Here is a 14036-nt window from a genome sequence, read left to right as displayed (position 1 = left end):
TGGTCCCTAGAGTACCTTTCCTTCAAAATTTATTTTACATATTTCACTGTTTGCACTGACTTGATTCCTCTAAGTTTATTTCTAGATCTTCCTTTGGTGTGTATTTTGTTGCTTGTTTGTTTTTTGTTTTATTCCATATTTGTTTGGTCATTCCATACCTTTCTCAGTCTTGTTCATAATTTATTCCCTGTTTGGTTCTTTTGATTTCACATTTGCTTAAAGATTGTTATGTAGCCATAATTTATTATCCATTCAGGCAACGTAATAAAAATAAAACCTTGGGGGAAAGAAAAATAAAGAGCATAGTGTTTTATATTTCACTATGGGAAATTAATTTAGTGCGTAAATAAATATTAATTTCAAAGGAACAAATGCAGAGGGAAACATAGTATGCTCAAGTTTATGTAGTAATTTAACCACCGAAGAATGTGTTATACTTACTCAGGCAATTTTAAACATTCAAACCCTCTAAGTCTATGTATAATTTAATATGTCCCCAGAAACAATGTATTCTAGGCTTTACAATGGCTATATTAGGAACTACAATCATGTTTGCCTAACTGTGGGAGTTATTAATTTAATCAGTTATACAAGAACCACGTCCATGCATCTCAAGAATAATAATGTGTAAATAGTAGACACTTTCTGAAAAAAACATGACAAGCACTGACCTGGGAAGATGGATATGTATTTTTTTTTAAGCAAAATACATCAGAGATCATCATAACTCTAAGTCAACACACACAGAGGACGCTATCAGAATAAGCAGTTGTGACAATGTGGTTTTGTAAATTATAGCGAATACTTAGACATTAAACTTTCACACTATGTAATTCTCAATGTGAGTTAAGCTATTTGATTCTGGGAGAGACAAACTTGGAACAATATAATGTCCTTCTGTTTTGTCCTAGTGTTGATGCAGCCCACGATACAGTTTGTTGGCCTTCCAGGCTGCGAGTGCACATTGCTGGCTCACGTTCAGTTTTTTGTCCACCAATACCCCCAAGCCCTTATCCTCAGGGCTGCTCTCAATCCCTTTATCCCTGAGTCTATACTGATACTTGGGATTGCTCCAGCTGCTGTGCAGGACCTTGCACTTGGCCTTTTTGAACATGTGTCCATTTCTCAAGTTTGTCCAGGTCCCTCTGGATAGCACTCCTTCTCTCAGGCATGTCAACTGCACCACCCAGTTTGGTGTAAACTTGCTAAGGGTTTACTTGATCCCACTGTCTATGTCATTGATGAATATAGTAAACAGCACTGGTCCCAGTATGGGCCTTTGAGGGACACCACTGATCTTCCTCTGGACAACTGAGCAATTGAACACAACCCCGTGGATGCAACCACACAACCAATTCCTCATCCACCAAACTGTCCTCCCGTTAAAACTATATCTCTTCAGTTTAGGGAGAAGGATCTTGTGTGAGACTGTCAGTCCAGATAGATGACCTTCATAGCTCTTCTCCTGTCCACTGATAGAGTTACTCCAGAAGGACAGGTTGGTCAGGCAGAACTTGCTTTTGGTGAAGTCATGCTGTCTTTCTTGAATCACATCCCTGCCCTCCATGTGCCTTAGCATAACTTCTAGGAGAATCTCTTCCAAGACTTTACCAGGCACAGAGGTGAGGCTAGCACGAACAACCGTCAAAATATATACCATAGGCTTAATAACTTTTTAACGCTTTGACTTCATATTAGCAAAAGAACAGAAGTCATGCTTGTTACAGCGTCTGTCAGTGCCACCATATGCTAAAATTATTTTCTTTTTGCAAACAACTTTCTAACCACCTCAATTTTCCCTGTTTTGTACAAGGATTGTCCTGCAATAGCTTACAGTTTACCTGACCATAAACGATGATCAGAGGATTCAAGGCTATCACTGGACAGTAGCATCACAATTCATTTATACAGAGAGGGAAAAAGAAAAAATAAAGAAATTGTTCCTACACTACTAGTTTAAGTGGTTACAGTGGAAGTTTTGAGATAGTGCAAATGACACGGAAATGCTCTTTCTTCTGTTGACATCAAGGAATTGATCTTGCCTGGTAAAGCTTTCTTGTGGTAAAAGATTAGACTGATGAACATGTATTGTTGTACTGGTGGTTTGTACAACAGCATCGTGTGTGTGGTGCTTGCAGATAACCAAGACTGGTATTAAATGTAAAGTGTCTCATCTTCCAATTTTTTAATTAGTGTAATTCAGCCTTTGCTTGTTGTACTCCAGCTGATGCTAAGCGCTTAGTTCAGACTGACTGGGGTTTGCTGTTTGCTTAGAAGACTCTAAGAAAAGTATTTTTATGAGTATTGAGTATATCAAGGTTAGATCCTTGTTAAATGGAGTTGTTGTGCTAGCATTCAAGATGTCAATATTTTGATTTCATAAGCAAAGAAGGAAAGATGGCAGTGAGCAGATGTCACTTGCTTTGTTGTATGCATATACTTAAAAAAAATCTTTTGTAATGGAATTTGTCATGGGTTTGAGTCTGGCGAGATTTTTGGTAGCAGGGGGAGAGCTGTGGAGGATGACTCTTCCAAAACTTCAAGAGCCTCCCCTAGCCCCAATTAAAAGTCAGACCTGACTCTTGCCAAGGCCAGGCTAGTCAGCACCTCTGCAATCAATGTATTTAAGAGGGGGTACCGCTTCCTCTTCCTCTTTGTCTCATTATCTCCTTGTGTCCTGTCTTTGCGTTGAGGAGTGGGTTTTTTTTCCTGTTGGGAGGAGGAGGAAGTGACAGGAAAGTGGAGGAGAAAGGCACCAGAGCAGAGTGTTTCCCTTGAGTCCTGTTCTGAGTGAGATGGCAGGGAGATAATTGCCTGAGAACTGAGGGGATCAGTGGCAGTGAGAATGTCCAGGATGCAGTGGCACATGCAGAATCCCATGCCAGGCGGAAGAGAGAGGAGTTCCACACAGGAGTGGAACGCAAAGCAACCTGAGACCCTAAGTGGGACAAACTCATGTGGAGGTAGAGAGTTGCCTCCCATGACATGGACACCACGTAGCAGCAAGGAAAGACTGCAAGAAGCCCTCTTTCCCAAGAAGGAAGAGTTGCCCTGGGCAATGAGTAATGGCCAGGTGGACAGCAAGCCTCAACCCCTACCTCTCCTTGCACCGATGGATGGGAGGAGGTAGCTGGGAAAATGGAAAGTAGGGGATGGGGTTGAAGCATATTTAAAATCAGGTTATATTTATTTATATATTTCTCTCACTAACCTACTCGGATCTAGTTCATAAATGGTAGTGGTAAATTCAATTTATCTTTTCTCCCCAAGTCTGCTCTGGTTTTTTTGCCCATGACCATAAGTGATGAATGAACTCTCTCTGTCCTTATCTCAATCTTTGAGCCTTTTTATTTGATTTTTCTCCCTTCCCATCCTTGTGGAGAGTTCCATTCAAAATTTTTCCGAGCATGTATACACCAGTTTCGCTGACACAAATGGCACTGTATTAAAAATCCAAGTAATATGAGTGACTGGCCATTTTCTCTCTGCTATTTTCTGGAGATCATGTATTAATACTGCATATATATCTTAAAGAAAACTGTTGAAGTTATAAAATGCTTTTTTTCTTCTTCTTCTTCCCTTGTACTCTAAGAATAACGTAAAATGGTTAGTTCTGATTTTCAAAATCAGGTTTGAAGTTACTAGGCTTATTTTTTCTTTCTCCCCCTGTATTTCTTCTTCACTTACCACATAATAGGTGGTTCCCTATCATTCTCTATCTTTATTGTTTGTTTATTTTATGTAGTTTTGTCTCCAAGATATTGGAAGGTTGTATGTGTTTGGCAAGGTATTTTATTGCCTGTTGGTTTATCACATGTACAGAGGGTAGTTTGTAATAAAACAAAATTTTTCCTACAGAGCTTTTTCCGACTGCATAAATCTTGAGGACCTCTACTTGTCTATCTCACTCCTGAGTAGTTCAAAAATACATAGGATAGACTGGATGAAAATGGGATGAAAATGTTAGTAATACAGAAGTTGAAAGGATTAGTTTTTATTCTTTGGAGATTCTCTTAATTTTATAAAGAAATATCCTGAGAAATTTGTTTCTGTGAAATAAGTGTATTTTATTACTTTAAGATGAGTACAGTTCAGGAATGAAGGTATGAATTATTGTCAATATAAGAAAAGAGGTTGACACTCATCAAACTAAAACTGAAACAGCATTTTGTGCAGTAAGTAGATCAAAAACTCAAATAAACTTTATAAATTTAAAACAAAAGTGCTTGTAAACTAAGTGATTGAATATAAATTCAGTCTTACTCCAATGTAATTAAGAAGAGTTGATATTTTTAGAATCAGGAAAATTTAGGAAATATTCAATTATTTCTTTGCACAAATACAGTCTGTTTATAGAAAGAAGAAATGGGGGTGTTATTGCCAAGATCCTTTCACAAATCTGATCCTAAATTGAGTCATCTGTAAGATGTTCTTTTGATTTCTTGGAGCCTCCTAGCACTTAGATATCACTTTGGAATGTAATATAATACAAGTAAATTTCACAGATCTAGTTTGGTGTGTAATAATAAATGCATCTAAAATTAAAGCTGATTTTTAAAAAGAAAGAACAGTTTGGAGGAATTGTAATAAGCTACAATAATTGGGTAATTATTATAAATTTATGTCACATATATGAGAAACAAATATCAATAGTTTTGTCCAATTAAATCTGATTATACAACAATTTGTTTTGTTAAAAAGGAATAGAAGTTAAATAGTATACGAGTCATTCTGAATATCTCTATGTGTAACATGAACCAGTAAAAAAGACAGTTCTATTGGAGCATACTGAAATTTAAATTTAAAATAAGCTGTATCTACTCAGTTGGAGATTTTGAATGTCTAAATAAATTAGCAGTGTTTATTGCAAATTCATAGCAAGCTATCATAAAGGTAGAGAGGTTTTTTTGAGAAGTAAATATTAACAATGTTTTATGGCTAGCCTCTAGACCTCTAGTACTTTGCAAAGCTGTCACAGAATCTCAGAATTGCCCAGATTGGAAAAGGCTATTTAGGATTCTAGAGTCCAATCATTAACGTTAACACTGTCAAGCCCTTGACTAAATACCTCCAGGAAAGGGGACTCCATCATTGCCCTGGGCAACTCATTTCAATACTGTGACTTATGTCGAGTTCATATCTCCTGTATACAAGATCCAAATTCTCTTTATACAACTATGTATAAAGTGAATTTGTAATTCAAATGTGAGGGGATTTATGGCAGTTTTCTGTGTGGTCCTGCTTCAGGTTCCTGAGAATCTTATAACATTATTAGGTTTCAAAATAATGAAACCCGGTTTTAATCAATTGACATAATTTGAAAAGCATAAAGCTGCTGCATGTTTTCCATAGAATAATGAATATTGCCACTTGATAGAGTATTGCCACTTGTTAGATGTTATTATTACCTCATGAAATGAAACTGCAGTCCTCACTGTATCTAAAAGAATATATCTCTACTTATTTCAGTATGTGCAGTGTTATTCTATTCATTTATAGTCAGACAAATAATATTTTTCTCAGATTTGCTGAATACAGACAAATCCTGTTCGGTTCAACTTATGGTCAGGGCTTATACGTTACAAGGTCTTGCTTTAGGAAGAGGTGGTGGAGGGCGATGTTTGCATTGATCTTAGAAAGATGTGCATGAGATTTAGTTAGATGTCCCGAGTTGCACACAAAATGATCACCTTTCATTAGCAATAGTACTGTTAGCAAGGTTTCCTTAGTGTGCTGAAAAATAGCATTTTTTGGTGTTTTTTTTCCAGTCTCCCCAGTGGCAAGAAACAGAGGGGCCAATTAAATACTACAGCATCTAATTGTGGTTAGGGAGCTTATTTCCAAGGTCAGTAGAGATAGATAGACAGTATCTCAAAGAAATGAGCAAAGACAGATCCACTGAACTGTCCAGTGAAAGGATATTGATATCTTTAGGTTTCTCAACTGCCTGTAAAAAAAGCTTAGAAAGATTAATTTCTCTTGACCCATTAATAACAATGAACTGTTTTTTGGTGTTACATTCTTCAGAACAGAGTTTAAGATCCTGTCACTTTTCACTGTATATGCTGTACGACTTACCATATTACAATGTGTTCTTTCATTAAGCTTCGATTTGATTTAAAATTTTCTTTTGGGCTGGTTCTTCAACCAGTGGGTTTACACTAGATTCATGATTTGTTTTTACTGCAGCTGTAAAATACGAGATTGTGGGAAGGTATGTAAAATTTGATCTTAAGGAATTTATATTTTGATTTGCTTTTTGAGCTAGAAAAAAAAAACATTAAAAAATCCTGGGTTTGTGGCAAATGTAATTTTTCCATTTTCTTCACGGAATTCTATTTCTTTCTGACGTGCAATACAAACCACAGAGTTGCATTGCTCTGCCAAAATGAGCAGAGAAGCTGATTACTTGGAAAGTAGGAAAGTAGAAGTTGTAACATTGACATTAGCATGAAAAGCCAGAGCTGAATTTATCTGTCTTTAAACCAAGCATACATCAATATTTTTTCAGACAAAAAAAAGTTTCCAGTTAACCCTAAAAGGTCATCTACTCTCTGTGTCCTTGCAACAAAGGAAGTTACAGGTACTGAAAAATAAATATATAAAATATGAACAAAAATGTGACATTAGTATTGCTGATACTTCCATGAGCCAACTGAAATTCCATGATTCCATGATTCCATGAAATAAGATTTGGAAAATGTGAAGGGATGTATAGGAAAAAAGAGACTAATGTATATTGGCTGTGTTTTACAGGCAAACAGCTGTTGTTTTGAAAATATTTAGATGGCTGCAGTTAGCAGACCAATGCAAAATTTTAATTCTTGGATGCAAATTATTCTCCTGATCAGTTCAGAGGCAGATGATTTTTCTTTTTCCTTTTCCCATAAGAAAATCTCTTGAAAAAGGAGAAGAAGAAAGTCTTCATGTAAATTGTGTTGTCATTATCACTGAGCTGGTATAATAGTGTTGCAGTGTTTACACTACTATTCATAATAGAAAAGATACCAACCAATCAAATTTTCTTCATTGTTGTAGGTTTATCAAAGACTGCAAATAGAAATATGCTATTAACTCATTACATTTATTAAGGACCCAGTAAGCTAATTTTTTTTCTGTCTGAGGATAATGTAGCTAAGAATTCACATCTTCACTTCTCATGTCCTCATTTCTATATTCTTTATTGTCCTTGTTTTATTTTTTCTTTCTCTATTTCTTTTTCATTTTTCTTTCCTTCTCCAAATTATGGAGTTAAGATTAGTATGTCCTGATGTTCCAGGAAACACACAGAATTCATCAACTGGCAGAAACTCATTTTCAAGGGAAAATGTGGAAAGAAAACTCATTTTGGGAGGGAAAATGTCGAAAGAAAACTCTTAATCAGTTCATAGGTCTCTTAAATACATTATGTTCAGTTTTGTAGCGTTTCGAGCTTTGTGTAAAAAGCTGAAATGCTGCTCAGAAAGTTATCATCTAGGCCTGAAAAATTGCAAGAGTAAACAAAACAAAGCAAAACAAAGTACTAAAAATGCCCCCCCAATAAAAATAAAAAAAACCAACCCACATAAATATCAGAAAGAAAGTATTTCCTGTTTACTGAGTTTAGGATGAGCTCTTTGGATCACTCAGAATGTGGAAAGCCCAGGTACCAAGCCCTAGTTTGCATTATGTACATTAACGATTTAACTGTGGAAATTTAAGCACTTTGTCTTTTCTAGAACAATCATGTTTTCTGATTTTTTTTTTAAAAATATATAAAAAAATCTGTCATTTTTGGATGTAATGGCTTTAGAATACCTAAATGTAGACCACATTCCCGATTCACTTCTCTAAACTTATACTCTCTGAACTAAATTCTCAGTTATATGTTAAAAGTGAGTTTTTGACAGGGGACAGTGTGAATACCCTGAGTGAAAAGTAAAATAAAGACAATTATTTTTCATTCTGAGGAAAGTATTTTGCGGGTGGAAGTTTATGATAAAGGGTGGCTACCAAGAAGATGGAAACTCCCTTTTTACAGGAAGTCACATGGACAAGACAAGGGGTAATGGCTACAAGTTTTTCCTAGGGAAATTTTCATTGGACTCCAGAGGAAAATTTTTCACCATAGTCCTCCAAGAGAAGTGGTGGATTCCCCAACCTTAGACAGTTTTAAGGCTCAGTTTGACAGGGTGCTAGACCATCTCATTTAAATTGTGTTTCTTTACCTCAAATAGTTGGGCTAAGTGATCCCTGAGGTCCCTTCCAACCAAGTAATCTATGATTCTATATGAGAGAATACTCAAGATTTGCAGTATAGAAGGTTTTTATATGCAGAAAAAAAAAAAAAGTATTTGAGAGCAATACATTGACAATAAATTAACTGTGTTGTAAAAGAAACCAACAAACCAAACAAAAAAAGTTCTTTGGGTTTTATGTGTGAGACTGTGTGTCTAAGAATCTTTGTGTTGCATATAATTAGAATGTGTATATGTGTATATTTTATAGTATCATGTCCTGTCATTAAGCACAAGGAGAGGATATTTTAAGTTCTGCGAAGATTTTAAAGGCTATTTTAGAGGCTGTCCATGTTAAGGAGTATAAATGAGTGTAAGCTGACCACGAACAAGTTTAGGATAAAATTAAAAACAAAATCGTATTGTATACATAAGAATATTGAGAAGATTTGCAGCTGCTTTTTTAATACACAGGAAAGGTAGACAAGTGTGTGGTAGACTGTATTAACATTAAGCATTAGTTTATAAAGCATGGGTTTCCTTCAGAAATAGAGGCTGATCTACATGTTATAGAAGATCCAGTAGGCTTTTTCCTAGTATGAAGCTGTGTCTTGTGTGTTTTTCGTCATAGTTTATACCCTTTAATTTCTGAGTTAAATAATTTTCAGCAGAAATTATCTACCAAGCTGAAAGGCAGTTTTCATAGCTTTAAATTTCTATTTTATATTCTTTGCTCAAAATATTTAATTACTGTTTTCTGCATAAATAAATAGATTGCTAGGTGAGTCTGAAAAAAATCTAACAGTCAAGAAATGTCCTTGAAAAAATAAATCATGGAATACAGTGTACAAATAAGCATTTCCTAGCAGGATATGTACATGAACTTTCGAATCTATGGGACATAGACTGGAAGAAGCTAGATTAGACTAGGATAGTCATTTAGGGTTGTCCTTGTAGACATGAAAAATAAGGAAAAAATGAAACACTGACTATTAAATATTCCATACATTTTTTACAATAATCGACATATTTTACAATTGCTTGTAAAATTTAAATTATATTAATTACAAATGAATGAAAAAATTGAACTGGGAATAAAAATGAGGCTCTGTCCTGGTTTGAACTAAGCTGAACAAATTGTGTTTAGTGGTTTTACTTTTCAGCTCAGTCTCTTCTAAGAGTGTGCACTTTCTGAAGTTGACAGCATGTTTATACAGACAGTGTTTGCTGCTAGGAGTGATAACGCCTGGAGTTTATAGTCACTACCAGGGACTGGTATGCAGAAAGGTTCTTGCTTATACTTGCTCCTATAGTGATCAAGGTCACTATTGGACCTTGTGTAAATGTTGGGAATGCCAGGAAATAAAGGTGTTGCAAGGAAGTAAAAGGTCACACTTCCAGTGAGGAATGGATATGACAGGTAACCAAAAAGAGTATTCTATTCAATTCCATATAGGTATGAAACATATGTGTATAAAGCCAAGGGATCACAGGATTAAGCCTGTTTCTTAAGCCTACTTCTTCAATGGCCAGCATCCGAGGAGGACTCTGCCCAATCTTCTGCCTTTGGTCCAGATGCTGAGTTCCTGAATCCAGCTCCAGTGTCTGGTTCCCCTCTGCCACCGAGTGCCACTGAGTTCCCCTCTGCCACTGGGACTTCCCTGGTGCCTCCCTGCTCTGCAGCATCAGTGGTGATTGCTGTTGGGAGGGGAGTCGGGTTCAATGTCAGTTTTGTATATATCTGTATATTTGTCATTATTTCCATTATTCCCTTGTTAGTACTATTATTCTGTTATTAAAGCTGCTTTCCTTTCCCAATCCATAAGTCTCTCTGCTTTATTCCCTTTCCCATCCCTTTTGGGGGATTCGAGAGCATGTTCCCTTTTAGGAAGGGAGAGAAATTAGAGCATCCATCAGTTTTTAGTTGCCAGCCCTGCCCTAACCCTCAACAGGGTCAAATTTTGCAGTCTAATCCAGTGCAACTTATATGTCAGTTAATGATATATAAATGGGCAAATTAATAATTGTTACTTAAATTGAAGAAAAATGAGGATTTTTTTTCTGTATATCTACTCATTTCAAAGGATGACTACACTTCCACCAGATGATGTTATTTGCCTTATTAAATTGTGTATAGATTTAGTTTTCTACATGATCAGATCCAATCCTAAATAGCTGTTCTGTAAATAAATATTGTAGCTAAATAAACAAACGTATTAATTCTGCAGAAAATAAGTAGCTGTTAAAATGAAAGTTGTGTTTTCTTTTACAGACATGGTGTATGTGGCAAGATCAAATAACTCCACTATTCACAAATATAATGTTTCAGTTTCAGATTACTGTCAGCTATTCCGGTTTAGTATCTGTGATGCTTAATATTTGCATCACAGCTTTCTTACCAAGATAATGAGCGTAATTACTCTAGAGATGCAGGTATAATTATGATAACCTTGTTTTTAATCTTCCCTGGTAGGATTTTGGAGATGATGGGTCCTTGTACATTACTAAGGTTACCACAACTCATATGGGAAATTACACCTGCTATGCTGACGGCTATGATAAACTCTATCAAACTCACATTCTCCAAGTGAATGGTAAGGAAAAATGTTCAATTATCAAGCTATAAGAGACTTGGATTTTGTTAAGCAGATTTGTTGTTGCTGTTTACTTTTTTTTAATATTGTATTACAGTCTTATTGTTCTCCTATAAATAACCTTGCAAAACAGTAAAATTTAATAAAATTAATAAAATTTATTACTTCCATGTGAATAATAATTATTAAAAGGAGTAAAGATAGTCCAGAGGACTCACTCTGCACTGTGAACTGTTAATCTGTGAGGTTTTTTTGTATATTGTTTGCATAATACTAAGTGGTTTTATGTATACGTATAGATACGACAAGGGGCTGGAGCATAGGAGGTTCTACAAAAACATTAGGAAAAGCTTTTTCACTGTGAGGAGAGCACTGGAACAGGCTGCACAGAGAAGGTGTGAAGTTTCCTTCTCTGGAGACATTCAAAACCCGCCTGGACACAAGCAGGTGATCCTGCTTTGGAAGGGAGGTTGGACTAGATGATCTTTTGAGGTCCCTTCCAACTCCTAACATTCTGTGATTCCCTATTATTTTGTGATGTATACAGATAGAGTAGTAATTCTGGGCAGTGCATTGAGAAAAAGAAGTACATAGGTCTCATGTTAAGAAAGATGTATGTATGCAAAATTTTAAAAAATACACTACCCTGAAAGTTTTATAATTAATGTAGACTTCTAAATTCACATTTGTTATTTTGAATATTGGTAGACTAACTGTGATGGAGAGACTTCACTGCAAGGTTCAAACAAGAAATCAGTTTGAACTTCACTCACAGGTCCAATACATGGACTTCACTGCAAGGTTCAAGCTATCAGTTTATTAGAACTTCACTTATATGTCACAATGCAGGTTTTATGGATACAATGGAAGAACGCACTATTACAGTTAGAGAAAGAAACAACAATACAACAATATACAGGATACATTATTACAGAACTCAGTGATTCCTGGGAAAATGTACTACTACAGATTTAAGAAGTCTGCAAGTTAGTAACAGTAAAAATCCTAAACTGTGCCATACATGTCTTAGTCACTTACCCTCTCTCAGGTAAGGGTTCTCAATGGCAGGGAAAATGTCCTTATCCGACGTCTTGAATAAGGGGGGAAGAATCTCCTACAGTCCAACTGTATGGTTGGAAAAAACTTCTCTTCCTAAAATTCTGCCGAAAATCTTACAATTTTTATACTGTAAGGATGGGGGCGGGGTGTGTGTGTGTGTGTGTGTGTGTGTGTGCAGAGGCGTGCTTGAGGAAATTTGGACTACCTAGAATGTTTATATTTGGTGGTGTGATGAGATTTCCCCTTATCTCTTCTGGGCACCCCTTACTAATTGTGTGATAACTAGCACACCTTTGACTCAACAAAATTAACATATCCTGACACTTAGCCAGACTCACTTATTTCACACATGCATGCCACACATACTCAGCCAGATTTAACACATCACAAAGAGTAGATAGTGTTTGAATATGAGATTCAGGGCAAAATGTTTGTTATCTGGGGTTTGGTTCTATTCAGGTTTTGGTCTTTTGTCTGCTGTTTGATTCTGGGATAACCCAGGGCAGGGTCATTTTTCAGAACCCCCTTTGGGTCATCACAGTTAATAGTCTGTTAAGGCAAGACAGAGCTGAGCTGAATTAACACCTGCCTACATCTCACCTTTGTTCACCAAAACCTATTCTGTGGGTATCCACACAGTAACTTGGGGCATCTGGATTTCTAACCTTGATCTTTACATTTTTCTACATCTGTTCAAGTTCTAAGAAGCCCTTTCCTGAACTCTGTGCTTGAACAAAACTGAACTGCAATTGTTACTGGTGTACTGAAAATGGGCTTTTCCCTTTTTTTGAACATTAGTGCACTCTCCTAGCTCTTTTTCCTGCATGTTTTTTTTAAAGTGTTTTTAGCAGCTGTTCTCCTCCACTGACAAAGGGTCCCACTGTACTTTATCCCCAGTGAGTTTAATGTCTTTGTTTTTTGAGCGGCCTTGTGATTTCCTCTTGTTTCAGTGTTTGTATTTGTCTTTGACTCTTAAGTCTACTTTTCTGCAGTAAAATGCCATTATTTGCCATTCCATATTGATACTTAATCCTAGCCAGAATCATACATTAGCAGACTCTAACTTTCTCCTGAAGCGTACTCTAGACCTAGTTTCTTGGCCACTGCTGTTGCCATCATTCTTTGTTACATCAATTGTTAGTCAGTTGCATAAACACTTATTATAATTGACTTATCTTGACATCTTGTATCCAAAAATGCTGAAATGCTAGTATTCATATCTTTCATTGATATTCACACCAAATCCAGCTTCCAAGATTATTTTTTTTTAATATGATTCATATCATGAAACAAACCTGGGGGTATTGCTCAACAGCTTATTGAACCAGAGCCAGCAGTGTTCCCTGGTGGCCAAGAAGGCCAGCGGTATTTTGGCTTGTATCAGAAACAGTGTGGCCAGCAGGACTAGTGAAATGATTGTAGCCATGTACTGGGCACTGGTGAGGCCACACCTTGAAAGTTGTGTTCAGTTTTGGGCCTTTCACTACAAGAGGGATATTGCGATGCCGTAGCATGTTCAAAGAAGGGCAACAAAGCTGGTGAAGGAAAAAACAAATCTTTTGAGGAGCAGCTGAGGGAACTGGGATTGTCCTGGAGAAAAGGAGAATGAGGGGAGACTTTATTGCTTTCTACAGCTACCTGAAAGGAGGTTTTAGAGAGGTGGGTGTCAGTTTCTTCTCTCAAGTAAGTGATAGAACAAGAGGAAATGGCTTCAACTTGCACAAAGGGAAGTTTAGATTGGATATTAGGAAAAAAATTTTCACTGAAAGAGTTGTGAAGTGTTAGAATAGGCTGCCCAGGGAAGTGGTGGAATCACCGTCCCTTAGATACTTAAAAGACATGTAAGTGTGATGCTTAGGAACATGGTTTAGTGACGGACATAGCAATGCTAGGGTAGCAGTTGGACTTAGTGATCTTAAAGCTCTTTTTCAATCTAAACAATTCTATTATTCTTCTTTTAACAGCCTTTTTTTTTTACTTTCTTTTGTTAATATCCTTCACACTTTAGATTACTTTGACATTTAGTCCTTGTGTGTAGTTTTCTTAACATACTGTCTTTGCCATTATGTTTCTTCAGGAAGCTGGCTTAGACCATCTATCTATCAGTCCCCCTCAATATTATTATTTTTTTTCCTATTTCTTCACCTCCCAACCTCCAATATTTTAT

General features: G+C 36.4%; 1 protein-coding gene across 1 annotated transcript in view; it reads left to right on the top strand.

The window, feature by feature from the left end:
• LOC104272738 (follistatin-related protein 5-like) overlaps positions 1-14036 on the top strand; it is a gene marked incomplete at its 3' end in the record, with an annotated part of 69048 nt that overhangs the window by 43289 nt on the left and 11723 nt on the right. Inside the window, exon 5 of the mRNA XM_009867813.1 lies at positions 10690-10810. Coding sequence (XP_009866115.1) covers positions 10690-10810 — 121 coding nt within the window. The remainder of the gene's footprint in view (positions 1-10689; positions 10811-14036) is intronic.

Source organism: Apaloderma vittatum, unplaced genomic scaffold (assembly GCF_000703405.1).
Source record: "Apaloderma vittatum isolate BGI_N311 unplaced genomic scaffold, ASM70340v1 scaffold604, whole genome shotgun sequence".
In the NCBI taxonomy this organism is placed as follows: domain Eukaryota; kingdom Metazoa; phylum Chordata; class Aves; order Trogoniformes; family Trogonidae; genus Apaloderma; species Apaloderma vittatum.
The sequence above is the reverse complement of the archived record's forward strand: the minus strand, read 5'-3'. Positions and strand labels throughout refer to the sequence as shown.